General features: G+C 53.0%; 1 protein-coding gene across 1 annotated transcript in view; it reads left to right on the plus strand.

Moving 5' to 3' along the window:
- Window positions 1-14,688, plus strand: part of MYO18B (myosin XVIIIB) — a 223,757-nt gene that overhangs the window by 147,275 nt on the left and 61,794 nt on the right. The window contains exons 35-39 of the mRNA XM_070769757.1: window positions 4,101-4,214; window positions 5,323-5,439; window positions 6,194-6,277; window positions 9,017-9,154; window positions 12,265-12,450. Of these exons, the coding sequence (XP_070625858.1) occupies window positions 4,101-4,214; window positions 5,323-5,439; window positions 6,194-6,277; window positions 9,017-9,154; window positions 12,265-12,450 (639 nt within the window). The remainder of the gene's footprint in view (window positions 1-4,100; window positions 4,215-5,322; window positions 5,440-6,193; window positions 6,278-9,016; window positions 9,155-12,264; window positions 12,451-14,688) is intronic.

Below are 14,688 nucleotides of genomic sequence, written 5' to 3' on the forward strand. Positions count from 1 at the left end.
GTGATGAAAGAGACAACAGCAATCTCCGCCATTCCTGTTTTGGCATTGTCTCAGCGCCAGGCGCTGTGCTAAGCATGCTCGGATTTTCACTGATTTATTCTGCACTGGTCCTGGAATGTGACCAGGCCCATGCTATAGATGAGGAAACTGAGGCACGGTGAGCTCAGTGACTTGCTGAAAGGCGGACGCTCCAGGTCTGACCCCACCCACGGTGCACCTGGCGCTTAGAGGGGCCAGCATGGCTTGGTTTCCTGCCGCTTCCCTTTGGTGTGAACTCTTTCCTCCCAGGAAATCCGAGTTCTGTCAATTCTCCCTGCTTTGTCTCCCTGTCATTCTACAGCCCCACCTGCCTCAGGTCATGGTGACAGGACTGAGTGGCTTCCGTGGTCACAGCAAGCCTCTGGGCTGTATTCTCTACAGTTGGAGTTCTCTCTTTATTTAATCCATTCTGCTCTTTTCAGAGTGTGGCTTTCCATGAGGGGCAGCAGAGTACAGTGGTTAAAGGCTTGGCCTCTGGGGTTGGACCAACCAGGTTTCCCCGCTGCTGGCCATGTGCCTGGGAGCGAGTCACTTCACCTCCATGAACCTCTGTTTCCTCCGAGGTCAGTTGGTCCTCACAGCGACACCTTTTCTCCTAGGGACCTCGTGGGGCTGTTGAGAAGTCAGGCAGATAGAGGCCATGTACCGGACATGGTCCCCAAGCAACAGTAGCAGGTGTGACCATTGATTCCTGAACCATCAGGAGCAAGATAATCCTCTCTCCAGCCCGACAGGAGCTGAAACCGACGCCTGCAGCCCCGTGTTCTGCCTGCATGCCACCTCTGCCCCTCTCTGCCTAGGGAGGGATGAGCTGTCTCTTGCCCGGCTTGCTCCAGGGAGCCTGGGGAAAGGAAGGAGCATGTCAGATATGTGTGCATGCTCAGTGGATAAGTCATGTCCGACTCTTTGCGACCCCATGGACTATACCCTGCCAGGCTCCTCTGTCCATGGGATTCTCCAGGCAAGAATACTGGAGTGGGTTGCTGTTTCCTTCCCCAGGATATCTTCCCTCCCCAGGGATCAAACCTGTGTCTCCTGCATTGGCAGGTGGATTCTTTATCGCTGAGCACCAGGGGACAGAAAATACAGCCTTCCCTCTGTGGGGGTTCTGAGGACCAGCGGCATCATGTTGATGAAACCCTCCTTCAGCCAAAGGCGGGGCTCAGCAGATGGGAACTGCGTCGTCTGTGGGCTCCACTTGAACTCTCCCTTGCCTCCTGGCTCTGGGCCTAGCGACTCGGCCTGGCAGGGCCCCTGCCGGACACCTCCTTCCACTGCTAGTTATCTGACATCATCTCCCGTGCTGGCCCATCTGCTCCTGCCTGCCTGTTTCTTTGTTCCTTGTACACCGCCCTGTGTAGACCCTTCCATTTCTCCCCACTTCCTCTCTGATTGAAGCACTCCACCAACCTCTTCCTGAAGGACCACAGCAGCATCCTCTCTGGCTGCCCTGTTGCTAATTTTGTCCACAAAAGTGCATCCTCCCATGGCAGCCAGAGGGAGATCACACTGCCCTCCTTAGAGAGTGTGGTTTTCTTGCAGACTGAAACAAACCTGAACTTGGCACCCCGGCTCACTGCTGTGACTCCCACCCACTTCCTCAGCATCGCTGCCTCCTGGCCCTCTCTGTGAGGCTGACCAGTTATCAGTTCAGTTCAGTTGCTTAGTCGTGTCTGACCTTACGACATCATGGACTGCAGCATGCCAGGCTTCCCTGTCCATCACCAACTCCCAAAGTTTACTCAAACTCATGTCCATCGCGTTGATGATGCCATCCAACCATCTCATCCTCTGTCGTCCCCTCCTGCCTTCAGTCTTTCCCAGAATCAGGGTCTTTTCCAGTGAGTCGGTTCTTTGCATCATGTGGCCAAAATATTGGGAGTTTCAGCTTCAGCATCAGTCCTTCCAGTGAACACCCAGGACTGATCTCCTTTAGGATGGACTGCTTGGGTCTCCTTGCAGTCCAAGGGACTCTCAAGCATCTTCTCCAACACCACAGATCAAAAGCATCAATTCTTCGGTGCTCAGCTTTCTTTATAGTCCAACTCTCACATCTGTACATGACTACTGGAAAAACCATAGCTTTGACTGGACGGACTTTTGTTGGTATGACCAGCCATACTAGCTGCCTTTCTGTTCTGCAGCACCAGGCTCCTTGCTGTTCCTGCCTCAGGACCTTTGCACTTCCTGTTGCCTCCGTTCAGGGAACCTTCCCACTGAAAGCTCCACCTGGCTATTTCCTTTGCATCTTTTAGGTGTTAGTTGCATTAAGTGCCTCTCCTTAACGAGGCCTCTGACTTGTGCCTGAATCGAGAACTGGCTTTGCCCTGCCAGCCTGCAGAGGAGCCCTCCACCCCACCACCCCCTGCCCTGCCTTCCCAGAGGCCCCGGAGTCACCTGCGGGGGAGATGAGCCCATGCCTAACTTCTCATTTCCTCTGTCGATTATGCTCTAACATCGCCAATTACCTCCCCTGCTCCACATCATTTTTCTCAGTGTGTCTCAGTCCCTCCCAGTTGCTGAGGGAAATGGGCCACCGAGCCCTCCCCACCCAGCCCAGCACGGGGCCCTGCTGCAGAAACACACTTTCCTTACAGCCTTGAGGATGGAGCTTTGGGGAACTGTGGCTGCTGGCAGGGCGTGGGGCTGGGATTAGAGGCACCGGGCCAGGAAGCTGCGGGAGGAGGCTGGGGCCTTGGTTTCCCGGCTGTGCGCTGGGGGTATCAGCGGCACACACCTCCCAGGTCTGCCCCAGGACTGCCAGGTGATACTGGAACAAAGGCAGCCTGCCTGCTCCCCAGCTCCAGTGTTGTTATTGTGACACTAACGTCGGGCCGAGCTCCCGGATGTGCTGAGGAAGATGAGCGTGGTTCCAGGCGGCCTTTCCCCACAGAGACCCCCTTGGCCAACTGTCCTTGGGGCATCCTCTGCCCTGGCCCCCCATTTTCCTTACAGTGATCAATGGGGCCTCTTCGCTGGGTGGCCTCAGGGAGCTGATTGTGTGCATGACATTTCAGTAGAAGTCTAGCTTGCTTTTTCCCCCCCTGTCTGTTGGCACCAACCTTAATGTCATTTACTATTTTGGAGGACTGTGGCCTGGCAGTTGAGAAAGCAAGCTGGTCTGGACGATTCAGGTGGTGTCTTTGCTCCTTGCAGCTGTGTGACTCCAAACAAGGCTCCAGCCCTCTCTGAACCTTAAGCGCTTGCCTTCAGTGATTTATAAGGTGGTTTTCTGCTCAGAGATTCTAGGGTTCAGAAACCGTAGAATGGGGGGATGCTCAATCGCAGACTTAGGGTTTATGCACGAATATGGTTTCTCCAGTGGAAAATGTTTGTCCTCTGGGGCCACAGAGGTCCTTGTACCCACTCCCTTGGCCCCACTGTGCTAGCATAGGGGGCCTGCTGTGTGCAAGTGGACAGAAGGAAGAGAAAAGAAAGGTCGAGAAAGAGAAACTTGAAGTCAGTGGCTCTTAACCTTCAGGAATCTAGTGAAGTCATGTACCGGGAGGTGCTCACACATAGAATATTTTGCATACCATTTAAAAGGGGGTTCACAATTCTGATTGAAAACATCTGCTTGGCAAGTCCCCACTGAATGAACTATGAGCAGCTCCTCTAGGAAGCCTTCCGGGCCCCCATCCTGTGTTCCAGGGTCCTCATGCCCTCCTCTTCCTTGTACTGTCATTACCTGTCCCTTCCTGTCTCCCCCGTAGGAGGGCAGGGGCCACCATGAGTGTGTTGTGTGTGCCAAGTGCTGAGTGGGTGGCAGCAAGTACCCGCTGAATGGGTGGGGGCTCACCCCTGGCGCTAAATCGGGGGTGGCCTGGCCTTAGTTTGTGGGACAGGGCTTCCTCAGTGTTGAGTGGGCTTGGAACCCGGCCGCCTCTACCTCAGACAGCTCTGCTGCCCGCTCCGTGGGTTGATGAAGAGCCCTGAAGATGGAAGGGTCGCCTGCACGCCCCTTCCTGGAAGGGGCGGGGCCAGGCCGGCGGGGAGGGCCGATCAAGGGGGCCACTTCATGAGACCTCTCCCCTCGCCTCTCCCCCTCTTGCCGGGTCCAGCTGGAGCAGAGTGAAGCCAAGTGTGAAGATGCCTTGAAGACCCAGAAGGCGCTGACGGCAGACCTGGAGAACATGCACAGCGAGCTGGAGAGCATGACCCGCAGCAAGAGCCTGGTACCTGTGCCTCCGGGGGCGGGGCCGCCACGGGCACAGCGGGAGGGGCCGGGGCACGCCCTGTACTGTACGAGGAGGTCCAGACGTCCCTCATAGACCCACTGAGTGCTCGGCACTCGGAGAGCACTGGCAGCCTTCTCCGAGCTGAGTGTGATCCAGCCGTCGGGGTGCGTGTGAGGGTCAGCTGTGTGAAGGGAGGCAAGGCGCCCCCTGTGGACCCAGGGTGCTCAGCCCTGGGGTACACTTCCAGTCCGAGCCTGTCGTTCGCTCAGCACCGGAAGCGGAAGTGGGAGCACAGCTATCTGTTGTGAGCCCACACCATGCCAGCCACCCCCAGTCGCCTGTGGTAGACCCAGGAGGGCACGTGGTCACTTTTGCCGGGCTACTTCTTCAGGTCCAGACTTCCAGGCGGAGCCCGTTTGGACTTACTCCTAAAAGGACCCCAGCCATCTGGGAGCTCAGCGCTGAATAGGGACAAATGAACATATATCACAGATCTATTATGCTTGTGAAGATTGGGTGTGGTTTCTGTGTGCCCTCTCTGGGTGTACAGGGTCGGCTTAAATTTATACACAACATGTAAAACCCTAAAGTTTAGGTGGAGCTAGAGATTTATTGGCAAAAGCTTATATCTGGCCCTTCTGTCCCAGGTTTGGTTGGTGCTAGATCGAGGGGAACCTGCCCATAAACGTTGACACACACACATGTACAGGGATGAATGTACACACTCACAAGGTCACAGACGCACCTCCAAATAAAGACCCTTGTAGGTAAAGTAAGCATCTAAGTTTAGCCATAGTTACTGAGATTGCTCACACATATGCACCATGCACACTTAGACTGTATATGAGTAGATTCCTGGGTGGGCTTACACATCTATTCACATACACATGCTGCATTCATACAGCCAGCCTCATGCCTGCCTAGTGTGCACACATGCGTGACATACCCACAGGAGGCGTTGGCACAGCTGTGGCCTCCCTTTCAGGTAGACATTCACCCACCTGACACACCCACGGGCAAGCCTCCCTGCTGCTCATCACCCCTCCCCCCAGCAGACCCTCTCCCACCCCCTCCTACCTCACCTGCCCTCGTCCTGCTCTGCCAGGTGGACGAGCAGCTGTACCGGCTGCAGTTTGAGAGGGCAGACCTCCTGAAGCGCATTGATGAGGACCAGGACGATCTGAACGATCTCATGCAGAAGCACAAGGACCTCATTGCTCAGGTAGTGGCTTTGGGCAGAGAAGGCTTGGCGGCCTTGGGTGGGTGGGCGGGGACAGTGAGCAGGGGACTCAGTCGGGCCACTCTCTGGTCTCAGGACCTTTGAGGATAAACCACAAAGGTAAGTAGGAATCATGACTCAAACTTACTTTTGTTCAAGATGGACATTTATTTGTTGATTTACAAAAGCAGTAAATTAGTACACCCATTATAAGTACTGTAAAAGAATAAATACCTGTGGGAAATAGCAAGGAGCCCTCCTCCCCTCTGGAATCCTCTCTAGGGATAGTCACATTCAGCCATTTGGCTCCTTTCTTAAGGACTCTCCATTGCCTCATTTAGTCTTCAGTCAGACCCTATGTAGAGGGTCTCAGCAGAGACCATCAGCCAGTTTTACATATGGGGACACTGAGGTGCAGAGAGGTTCTGCGCCTTGCTATGACTGGAATCCACATCTAGAACCCCAGTTACCTGACCTCAAATAGTACTCTTTCCTCCGAGTTCTGGCCCTAGTGCTGCAGCCATCTAATTCCATCTGGGCTCTCAAGGGTGTATGATAAGGTGCTGGACAGTTGACCAAAGCTATGGGCTATGGCGTGGGAATGAACCGCTCTCGCTGAGATACTGGGGGGATGTGAGGGGCCCTTTAGAACTAGCTGTTGTCATAGACACTCTGTGGTGTGCACATATCTGTGGTGGGAGAACAAGGGACTTCCAGCAAAGCCTGTGGTCTCAGGTGACACTTTTCATCTCACCAGTCTGCTGCTGACATTGGGCAGATCCAGGAACTGCAGCTGCAGCTGGAGGAAGCCAGGAAGGAGAAGAACAAGCTTCAAGAACAAGTATGTGCTCACAGCCGCCGTGTAGTGGGGAAGGGCCATGGAAGCTGCTGTTCATTCACTCATTGTTCACTCAGCTTCAGTCACATGTCAGATGAATTGAGGACAGTCTCAGAAGACACACACACACACCGCTGCCCATGCTTGTTCACACCCATAGACACACACACACACTACTGCCTATGCTTGTTCACACTCATAGACACACACACACACACACACACTACTGCCTATGCTTGTTCACACCTGTATACACACACACACACTACTGCCTATGCTTGTTCACACCTGTATACACACACACACACTACTGCCCATGCTTGTTCACACCTGTAGACACACACACACTACTGCCCATGCTTGTTCACAGCCATAGACACACACACACTGCTGCCCATGCTTGTTCACACCCGTAGACACACACTGCTGCCCATGCTTGTTCACACCCGTAGACACACACACACTGCTGCCCATGCTTGTTCACACCTGTAGACACACACACACTGCTGCCCATGCTTGTTCACACCCATAGACACACACACACACACACTGCTGCCCATACTTGTTCACACCCATAGACACACACACACACACACACACACACACACACACACTACTGCCCATGCTTGTTCACAGCCATAGACACACACACACACACACACACACTGCTGCCCATGCTTGTTCACACCTGTAGACACACACACACTGCTGCCCATGCTTGTTCACACCCGTAGACACACACACACACACACTGCTGCCCATGCTTGTTCACACCCATAGACACACACACACACACACACATTGCTGCCCATGCTTGTTCACACCCGTAGACACACACACACTGCTGCTCATGCTTGTTCACACCCGTAGACACACACACACACACTGCTGCCCATGCTTGTTCACACCCGTAGACACACACACACACACACACACACACACTGCTGCCCATGCTTGTTCACACCCGTAGACACACACACACACACACTGCTGCCCATGCTTGTTCACACCCGTAGACACACACACACAGACACACACACTGCTGCCCATGCTTGTTCACACCCGTAGACACACACACACACACTGCTGCCCATGCTTGTTCACACCCGTAGACACACACACACACACACACACACACTGCTGCCCATGCTTGTTCACACCCGTAGACACACACACACACACTGCTGCCCATGCTTGTTCACACCCGTAGACACACACACTGCTGCCCATGCTTGTTCACACCCGTAGACACACACACACACACACTGCTGCCCATGCTTGTTCACACCCATAGACACACACACACACACACACACACTACTGCCCATGCTTGTTCACACCCGTAGACACACACACACACACTGCTGCCCATGCTTGTTCACACCCGTAGACACACACACACACACTGCTGCCCATGCTTGTTCACACCCGTAGACACACACACTGCTGCCCATGCTTGTTCACACCCGTAGACACACACACACACACACTGCTGCCCATGCTTGTTCACACCCGTAGACACACACACACAGACACACACACTGCTGCCCATGCTTGTTCACACCCGTAGACACACACACACACTGCTGCCCGTGCTTCTTCACACCCATAGACACACACACAGAGCTGCCCATGCTTGTTCACACCCATAGACATACACACACACCGCTGCCCATGCTTGTTCACACCCGTAGACACACACACACACACACTGCTGCCCATGCTTGTTCACACCCGTAGACACACACACACACACACACACACACTGCTGCCCATGCTTGTTCACACCCGTAGACACACACACACTGCTGCCCATGCTTGTTCACACCCGTAGACACACACACACACACACACACTGCTGCCCATGCTTGTTCACACCCGTAGACACACACACACACACACACACTGCTGCCCATGCTTGTTCACACCCGTAGACACACACACACAGACACACACACTGCTGCCCATGCTTGTTCACACCCATAGATGCCGCACACAGTGAGGCCTATCAGACATTCAGAGCAGGATTTCTCCTCCTGAGAAGTGGCTCCAAGGAACAGGGCTGGTCAGTGCAAGACAGGATCACCATCCTCTGTGAAACCTCCTTTGAAATCCTGATTTCTCCTAAGTTGCCTAAATTCCCCTCGTTACCTAGTGAGTTGCTACCATCCATGAAATTCTCAAAGTTCTCTTAGAACCCACGCATGTGCCCACTTAGAGTAGCTATCAGAGTGACCTGGTTTCCAGCAATACCTGTGGGCACAGAATGACCACAAGCAGAACCAAATAATAGCAGGAGTGGCCACGTGCTGGTGCTTACTATGCGCCAGGCACTACTGTGCTTCAGTCTTCACACATGAGAGTGAGTAAACAGGCCCAGGGAAGCACACGGACCTTCCCAGACTCAGCCAGCTGGACTGGGGAGCCAGCTTTGGACTCCAGGAGAGGTGCTTGGCTCCCAAACCTACTCTTAGTCGTGTCCTTGATGCGAAAGCTTTGCTGCCCTCAGACCCCAGGGCAAGAGCCGGAGGTGAGAGAAGCACTGGCTAAAGGCCCGAGTGAGAGCTGAGGGCACGGGGAGGGGTGGGGTCCGGGACCGGATCCTCAGCCTGGGTCTGGCAGTTCGTGTGTACGCACCTGAGCTGAGAAGGAACGGTGTGGATGGCCCCAGATCTGGCCGGGGCCCCCCATCCAGGACTCAGGCCACTGCGTGGTCAGTAGCCGTCTTGGGTGCGTCCCCAGCTGCAGGTGGCCCAGATGCGCATCGAGTACCTGGAGCAGTCCACCGTGGACCGGGCCATCGTCAGCAGGCAGGAGGCGGTCATCTGCGACCTGGAGAACAAGACAGAGTTCCAGAAAGTGCAGATCAAGAGATTTGAGGTACCAGTTGGCGTGTAAATGTTGCCCAGACCTAGAGGTGCGCAGGCTTTCGTGCCAGCTCCACCCTTCCCCCACCCTCCGTCTGTCCTCCCGTATGCCTCTGTCTGTATCTGTATCACTCACCCACCTCCCATCTGAGTTCCCTCCCTCCCTCCTTCCTTCAGTCTCCGCGGCCCACTAGCTGCTCGTCCACTCGGCCTGTCCACCTCCTCCATCCCCATCTCCATCCACCAGCGTTGGTCCATCCATCTCCCCCTTCCATTTGTTCTTCTTCCTTTTTCTTTTTTCTTCGCTTCCTCTATGCTTTTCTCCCCTTTAGACCTTGATCCCTCTGTCCATCTTTTTATCCATTGATCCACTTCTGCCCATCTTCAGCCCCCGCTCATCCACACAGGCACGGGACACTTCTTTTGTAACTAGTGTCAGGCTTTGTTTCAGGAGCATGAAAGACAGATGCTGCTTCCCAGAAGCACAGAGCTTTGTAGGAGATGTGGGTACAGAGTACATCATGAGAAACGCTGGGCTGAAGTACAAGCAGGAATCAAGATTGCCAGGAGAAATATCAATAACCTCAGATACGCAGATGACACCACTCTTATGGCAGAAAGTGAAGAGGAACTAAAAAGCCTCTTGATGAAAGTGATAAAGGAGAGTGAAAAGTTGGCTTAAAACTCAACATTCAGAAAACTATCATGGCATCTGGTCCCATCACTTCATGGGAAATAGATGGGGAAACAGTAGAAACAGTATCAGACTTTATTTTTTGGGGCTCCAAAATCACTGCAGATGGTGATTGCAGCCATGAAATTAAAAGATGCTTACTCCTTGGAAGGAAAATTATGACCAACCTAGATAGCATGTTCAAAAGCAGAGACATTACTTTGCCAACAAAGCTCCATGTAGTCAAGGCTATGGTTTTTCCAGTAGTCATGTATGGATGTGAGAGTTGGACTGTGAAGAAAGCTGATCGCTGAAGAATGGATGCTTTTGAACTGTGGTGTTGGAGAAGACTCTTGAGAGTCCCTTGGACTGCAGGGAGATCCAACCAGTCCATTCTAAAGGAGATCGGTACTGGGTGTTCTTTGGAAGGAATGATGCTAAAGCTGAAACTCCAGTACTTTGGCCACCTCATGCGAAGAGTTGACTCATTGGAAAAGACTCTGATGCTGGGAGGGATTGGGGGCAGGAGGAGAAGGGGATGACAGAGGATGAGATGGCTGGATGGCATCACTGACTTGATGGACGTGAGTCTGAGTGAACTCTGGGAGTTGGTGATGGACAGGGAGGCCTGGCGTGCTGCGATTCATGGGGTCGCAAAGAGTCAGACATGACTGAGTGACTGAACTGAACTGAAACACCCATAATAAGGAGAGAGGTCTGTGAAGTTTGGAGGATGGAAGTCTTTTCAGGCTAGGGAGTCAGGGACGTTTCCAGGACTTGGATGGGCAGCGGTGGGATTCAGTGACTGTCTTCACTGTTAGCTCTGTACACTAACAGCATGGGACGTTTACAGAGGCCATCACCACTGCCAGAACCTTCTACATCAGCTGCTCCACTTGATGTTCATCACAGCCCCTGGGGCAGGTGGGAGAGAATGAGAAGATGGCCCCCGGAAAGGTCGAGTCAGTAAAGATAAAGCAGGTAGCATCAGGGATCAGAGAAGCCTGACTCCTGACCTTTGCTCTGCTCTGGTCTCACGTTCTCATCTCCCTGTGGCCAGCTGGCTCACCCACAGGGTGACCGTGTGTTTGGTCAGTGGAAGGCTACTCTTCTCGCTCTGAAACATTTTCTCCTGACCTTCTGTTGGGCATCTGATCTCTAGGAAAGCTGCTCTGGATGAAGACCAGAGAAAAACTGTCTGCCTTGACCCTCCATGGTTCTTGGAATTGCTCACGGGATCCCTCAGGGCATAATTGTCTCTGCAGATCTCCATGGAACTCTGATCTATGATATTTTAAATGACTAAATAGGTAATATTGAGCTGCATCACATATAATTTTTTGCTTGATTCTAGCAGCAGCAGAGGAAAAAACCATGGCAGAATAACTTGAAACGGCAGGTTCTGTCTCCAGATTCACCTTTGCTCTGATGTCACTGTTGGAATTTAGCAGAGCCCCGGGTCCTGGAGATAGGTACCTTGGGGACACAGTTTGGGCACTCCTCTTATGACCCTCCTGTTGCCCTTTGAAACTGTTGCTAACTCCAGTTGAATGGGAAAAGAGGAAACGAGTTGTGAAGCTTTTCTTTCAGACCATCATTCAGTCTCTGATCTGGAAAGGGGCTCAGAATCCTTAGCAGGGACCTAAAATCTTCACGCAGGCTCCATTTTATGTCAGCACTCGAGTATTTGCGCACCAGAATCGATTGGTTCCAGACTTGTTGGCCATGAATTTTGCAGCCCCCACTGTTGAGTTAAGGTCTTCAGTGATGCCCACAGCTCTTTTCTCTCTCTTCATAGTTTCATCGTGTCCTTCTGGCTTTTCCACACACATAAAAAAAGAAGACTGCCATAAAGTATGAGAGCTGAGGCTCATGGGAGATGACTTGCTCAAACCTCCTTGTTTTACAAATCGGGAAACAGTAACCCACCTTGGGGAAGGGGTTTGGACCCACCTCTCCCTCTCCTCCCTGCCTGATGTCTTCTCCATGGCACCACTGCACCTTCCAAACCTTCAGCTGCATGAAGGCTGCTATAAATATTAATTCCCAGCCCTTACCCAGCACACAGGATGTGCTGGGTACTGAGCCGAGCCTTCTGTATAACTTAATGTGTTCAACTCTCACAGCATCCCTGAGACATAGGTACAGGCACTCCTGCCTCTCAGAAGGTTAATTACCTGCCCAGGGTCACAGCTAGGAGGATAGGTGGAGGTAGGATTTGAACCCAGAACGTAAATTCGGCGTCAGTCACTATGTACACTGCCTTCCAGAGTAACAGCTCTCATTTTCTACGTTTCCTTCATTTTTGTACCAGAAATCGTGGTTATTACACTAGTTACTTCATTAAAACGCAGAGACTCAGCAGAGGGTTTCTGTTCCTGGAGCCCCCGGGTGTCGGGCCCCAGACCTCTAACTCCAGGCTGGGCGTGTGCTCTCTGCCCGGGCTCCAGGTGCTGGTGATCCGGCTTCGGGACAGCCTGATCAAGATGGGCGAGGAGCTCTCGCAGGCGGCCGCGGCGGAGTCCCAGCAGCGGGAGAACAGCCAGTACTACCAGCGGCGCCTGGAGGAGCTTAAGGCAGACATGGAAGAGCTGGTGCAGCGGGAGGCCGAGGCCAGCCGGCGGTGCATGGAGCTGGTGAGTGCGGTCCTGGGACCGAGGTTCAGGAGGGGAGCCCTCCTCATTGCTGAGAAAGGGCCGCAGGCGCAGGCCTCTGGGGACGTGGTGTAAACCCGAAGCAGGGAAGAAACTGGAAGGGGATGGGCTGCGAGCCGACCCTGCCATTGGCCCCAAACTCCGGGGGCGTGTCCAGAGTGAGCCAGTGCCGTTCACTCCTGCAGGATGGCGTCCAGCTACCTTTGCGTCTCAGGCTCCGAACTTTTGTCTTCCTGCCTCACACTTTCTCCTCCAGAGGCAGGGCAGCCTTGTGCAAACAGGAGAGACTCAGCATTTATTAAATTTCTCTCTTGCATACTCCTAAGACCCATAATACCGTGTAATCGTCATGTAGTCGTTATAACCATGCCAAGTCAGAATTATTATCCCCCTTTACAGATGAGGAAACTGAGGCTTGACAGAGCAGACTTGTCCAGGTCATACCTATTAAGCATGAGAGCTCTTCCTGGGCTGTTAACAACCACCACAAAGATAAAAGACAAAAGCAATTGTGCTAAACCCACCACTTACTAAACACTGGCCAGGTGCTGGGTTCTGAGTTAATCCTTTCTCATTTAAATCTCCGTGACAAGCCTGTGAGGCAGGTACTGATCTTATTGCCATTTTCAGATGGGAAAACCGAGGCCCAGGGACACACACGTGTCAAACTGAGGCCCAGAGTGGTACATTCACTTGCTCAAGGCCACACACAAGTAAGACATTAAACTCAGTTCTGCCCAGCTCTGCAGTCTCTGCCTTTATTCACTGAGCCATGCCTGTCCCCTGCTGTGGCTCAGGCTACATTTTAAATTGCATTTCCTTCCCAATGGGAAGGTTTCTCTATAGTCGATTATATTTTCACGAGGACAGATTCCTGCAGGGATCACAGAGCACCTGAGACAGCCTGCTCCTCCTCTCCCTCAGGAGCCCAGCTGTCCCCTAGCCTCCAGGTTTCCACTTGCGTGGCCTGGGAGGCACCCGGCACCCCCTTGGCCCGCCACCACGCACCTCGTCACAACCCGTATCGTGCTGTAGTTCGGCCCAGAGGGCTCTAAATCACCGTCATTATCTCCTTCCTGCCTGGTCCACTCTGGTTCTGTGACAGGTCTCACCACCTTGTCCTCCTGCAGCAAGTATATTTCTCGGGCCACTGCCTCCCGCGGCCGGTGTCACTCCCATCAGCTCTGCCCTTGACAGGCCAGCAGCCCGCCTGTCGTGTGGGGAGGCAAGGCTCCACACAGAGACCCAGGTTCCCAGACAGAATCCGAGCCCTGTGGCTGGCAGCTCCTCCACTCCACCTCGCCCCCAGTGGCCCCAGGAGGGAGTGAGGCTCTTTCTTCCCACTGACAGGCTACCTTCCTCATTGACCAGCCCTGCTTCTCATGCAGCCCAGCTCCCCTCCTGCCAGCTCTGGCCGGACTCAGACAGCATCCCGGCCTTTCTCCTCTGATGTCTTTGTTAACTGGCCACACACCCAGGCTTTCCCGTCACATCAGGTGGTGGTTTTCCTCCTCTCCCCTCTGCTCTTTTTCTCTTTCCCTCTCTGTCCTCTCCTCTCCCTTCTGCTCTTCTTAACTTCCCTCTCCGCACTCCCATTCCCAGGAACATGGCTCGCATTTCCAGGGACATCATATACTTAAGATCTATAACGGCCCTAAAAGATGGCAAAGGCTACAGTGCAACCCCCATAGACAGATCAAAACTCTAAAGCACAAAGCTTGCACATTTGCTGCTTAGACCTGCATTTTCTCTGTTTTCTTATTTCAAGATTCTGGATAAGCTTACCGAGGCTGAACTGTCCTTTTTATTTTGTTGTCTCTGGGGGTGGGTGGTGTATTAGTTTTCTAGGGCTGCCTTGGAAATTTACTCCAAACTGGGGGGTTTATTTGTTTATTTATTTAATATAAATTTATTTATTTTAGTTGGAGGCTAATTACTTTACAATACTGTATTGGTTTTGCCATACACTGACATGAATCCGCCATGGGTGTACACGTGTTCCCCATCCTGAGCCCCCTCCACTGCCTCCCCATCCATATTTGTTTGACTGCACTGGATCCTAGTTGCAGCTCCCAGGATCTTTGATCTTTGTTGCGGCATGCGGGGTCTAGTTCCCTGACTAGGGATTGAACCTGGGCCCCCTGCGTAGGGAATGCAGACTCTTAGCCACTGGACCACCAGGGAAGTCCTAAGTGGGTGCTTTAAAACGAGAGCAGTTTA

Source organism: Bos indicus, chromosome 17, assembly GCF_029378745.1.
Source record: "Bos indicus isolate NIAB-ARS_2022 breed Sahiwal x Tharparkar chromosome 17, NIAB-ARS_B.indTharparkar_mat_pri_1.0, whole genome shotgun sequence".
Taxonomy (NCBI): domain Eukaryota; kingdom Metazoa; phylum Chordata; class Mammalia; order Artiodactyla; family Bovidae; genus Bos; species Bos indicus.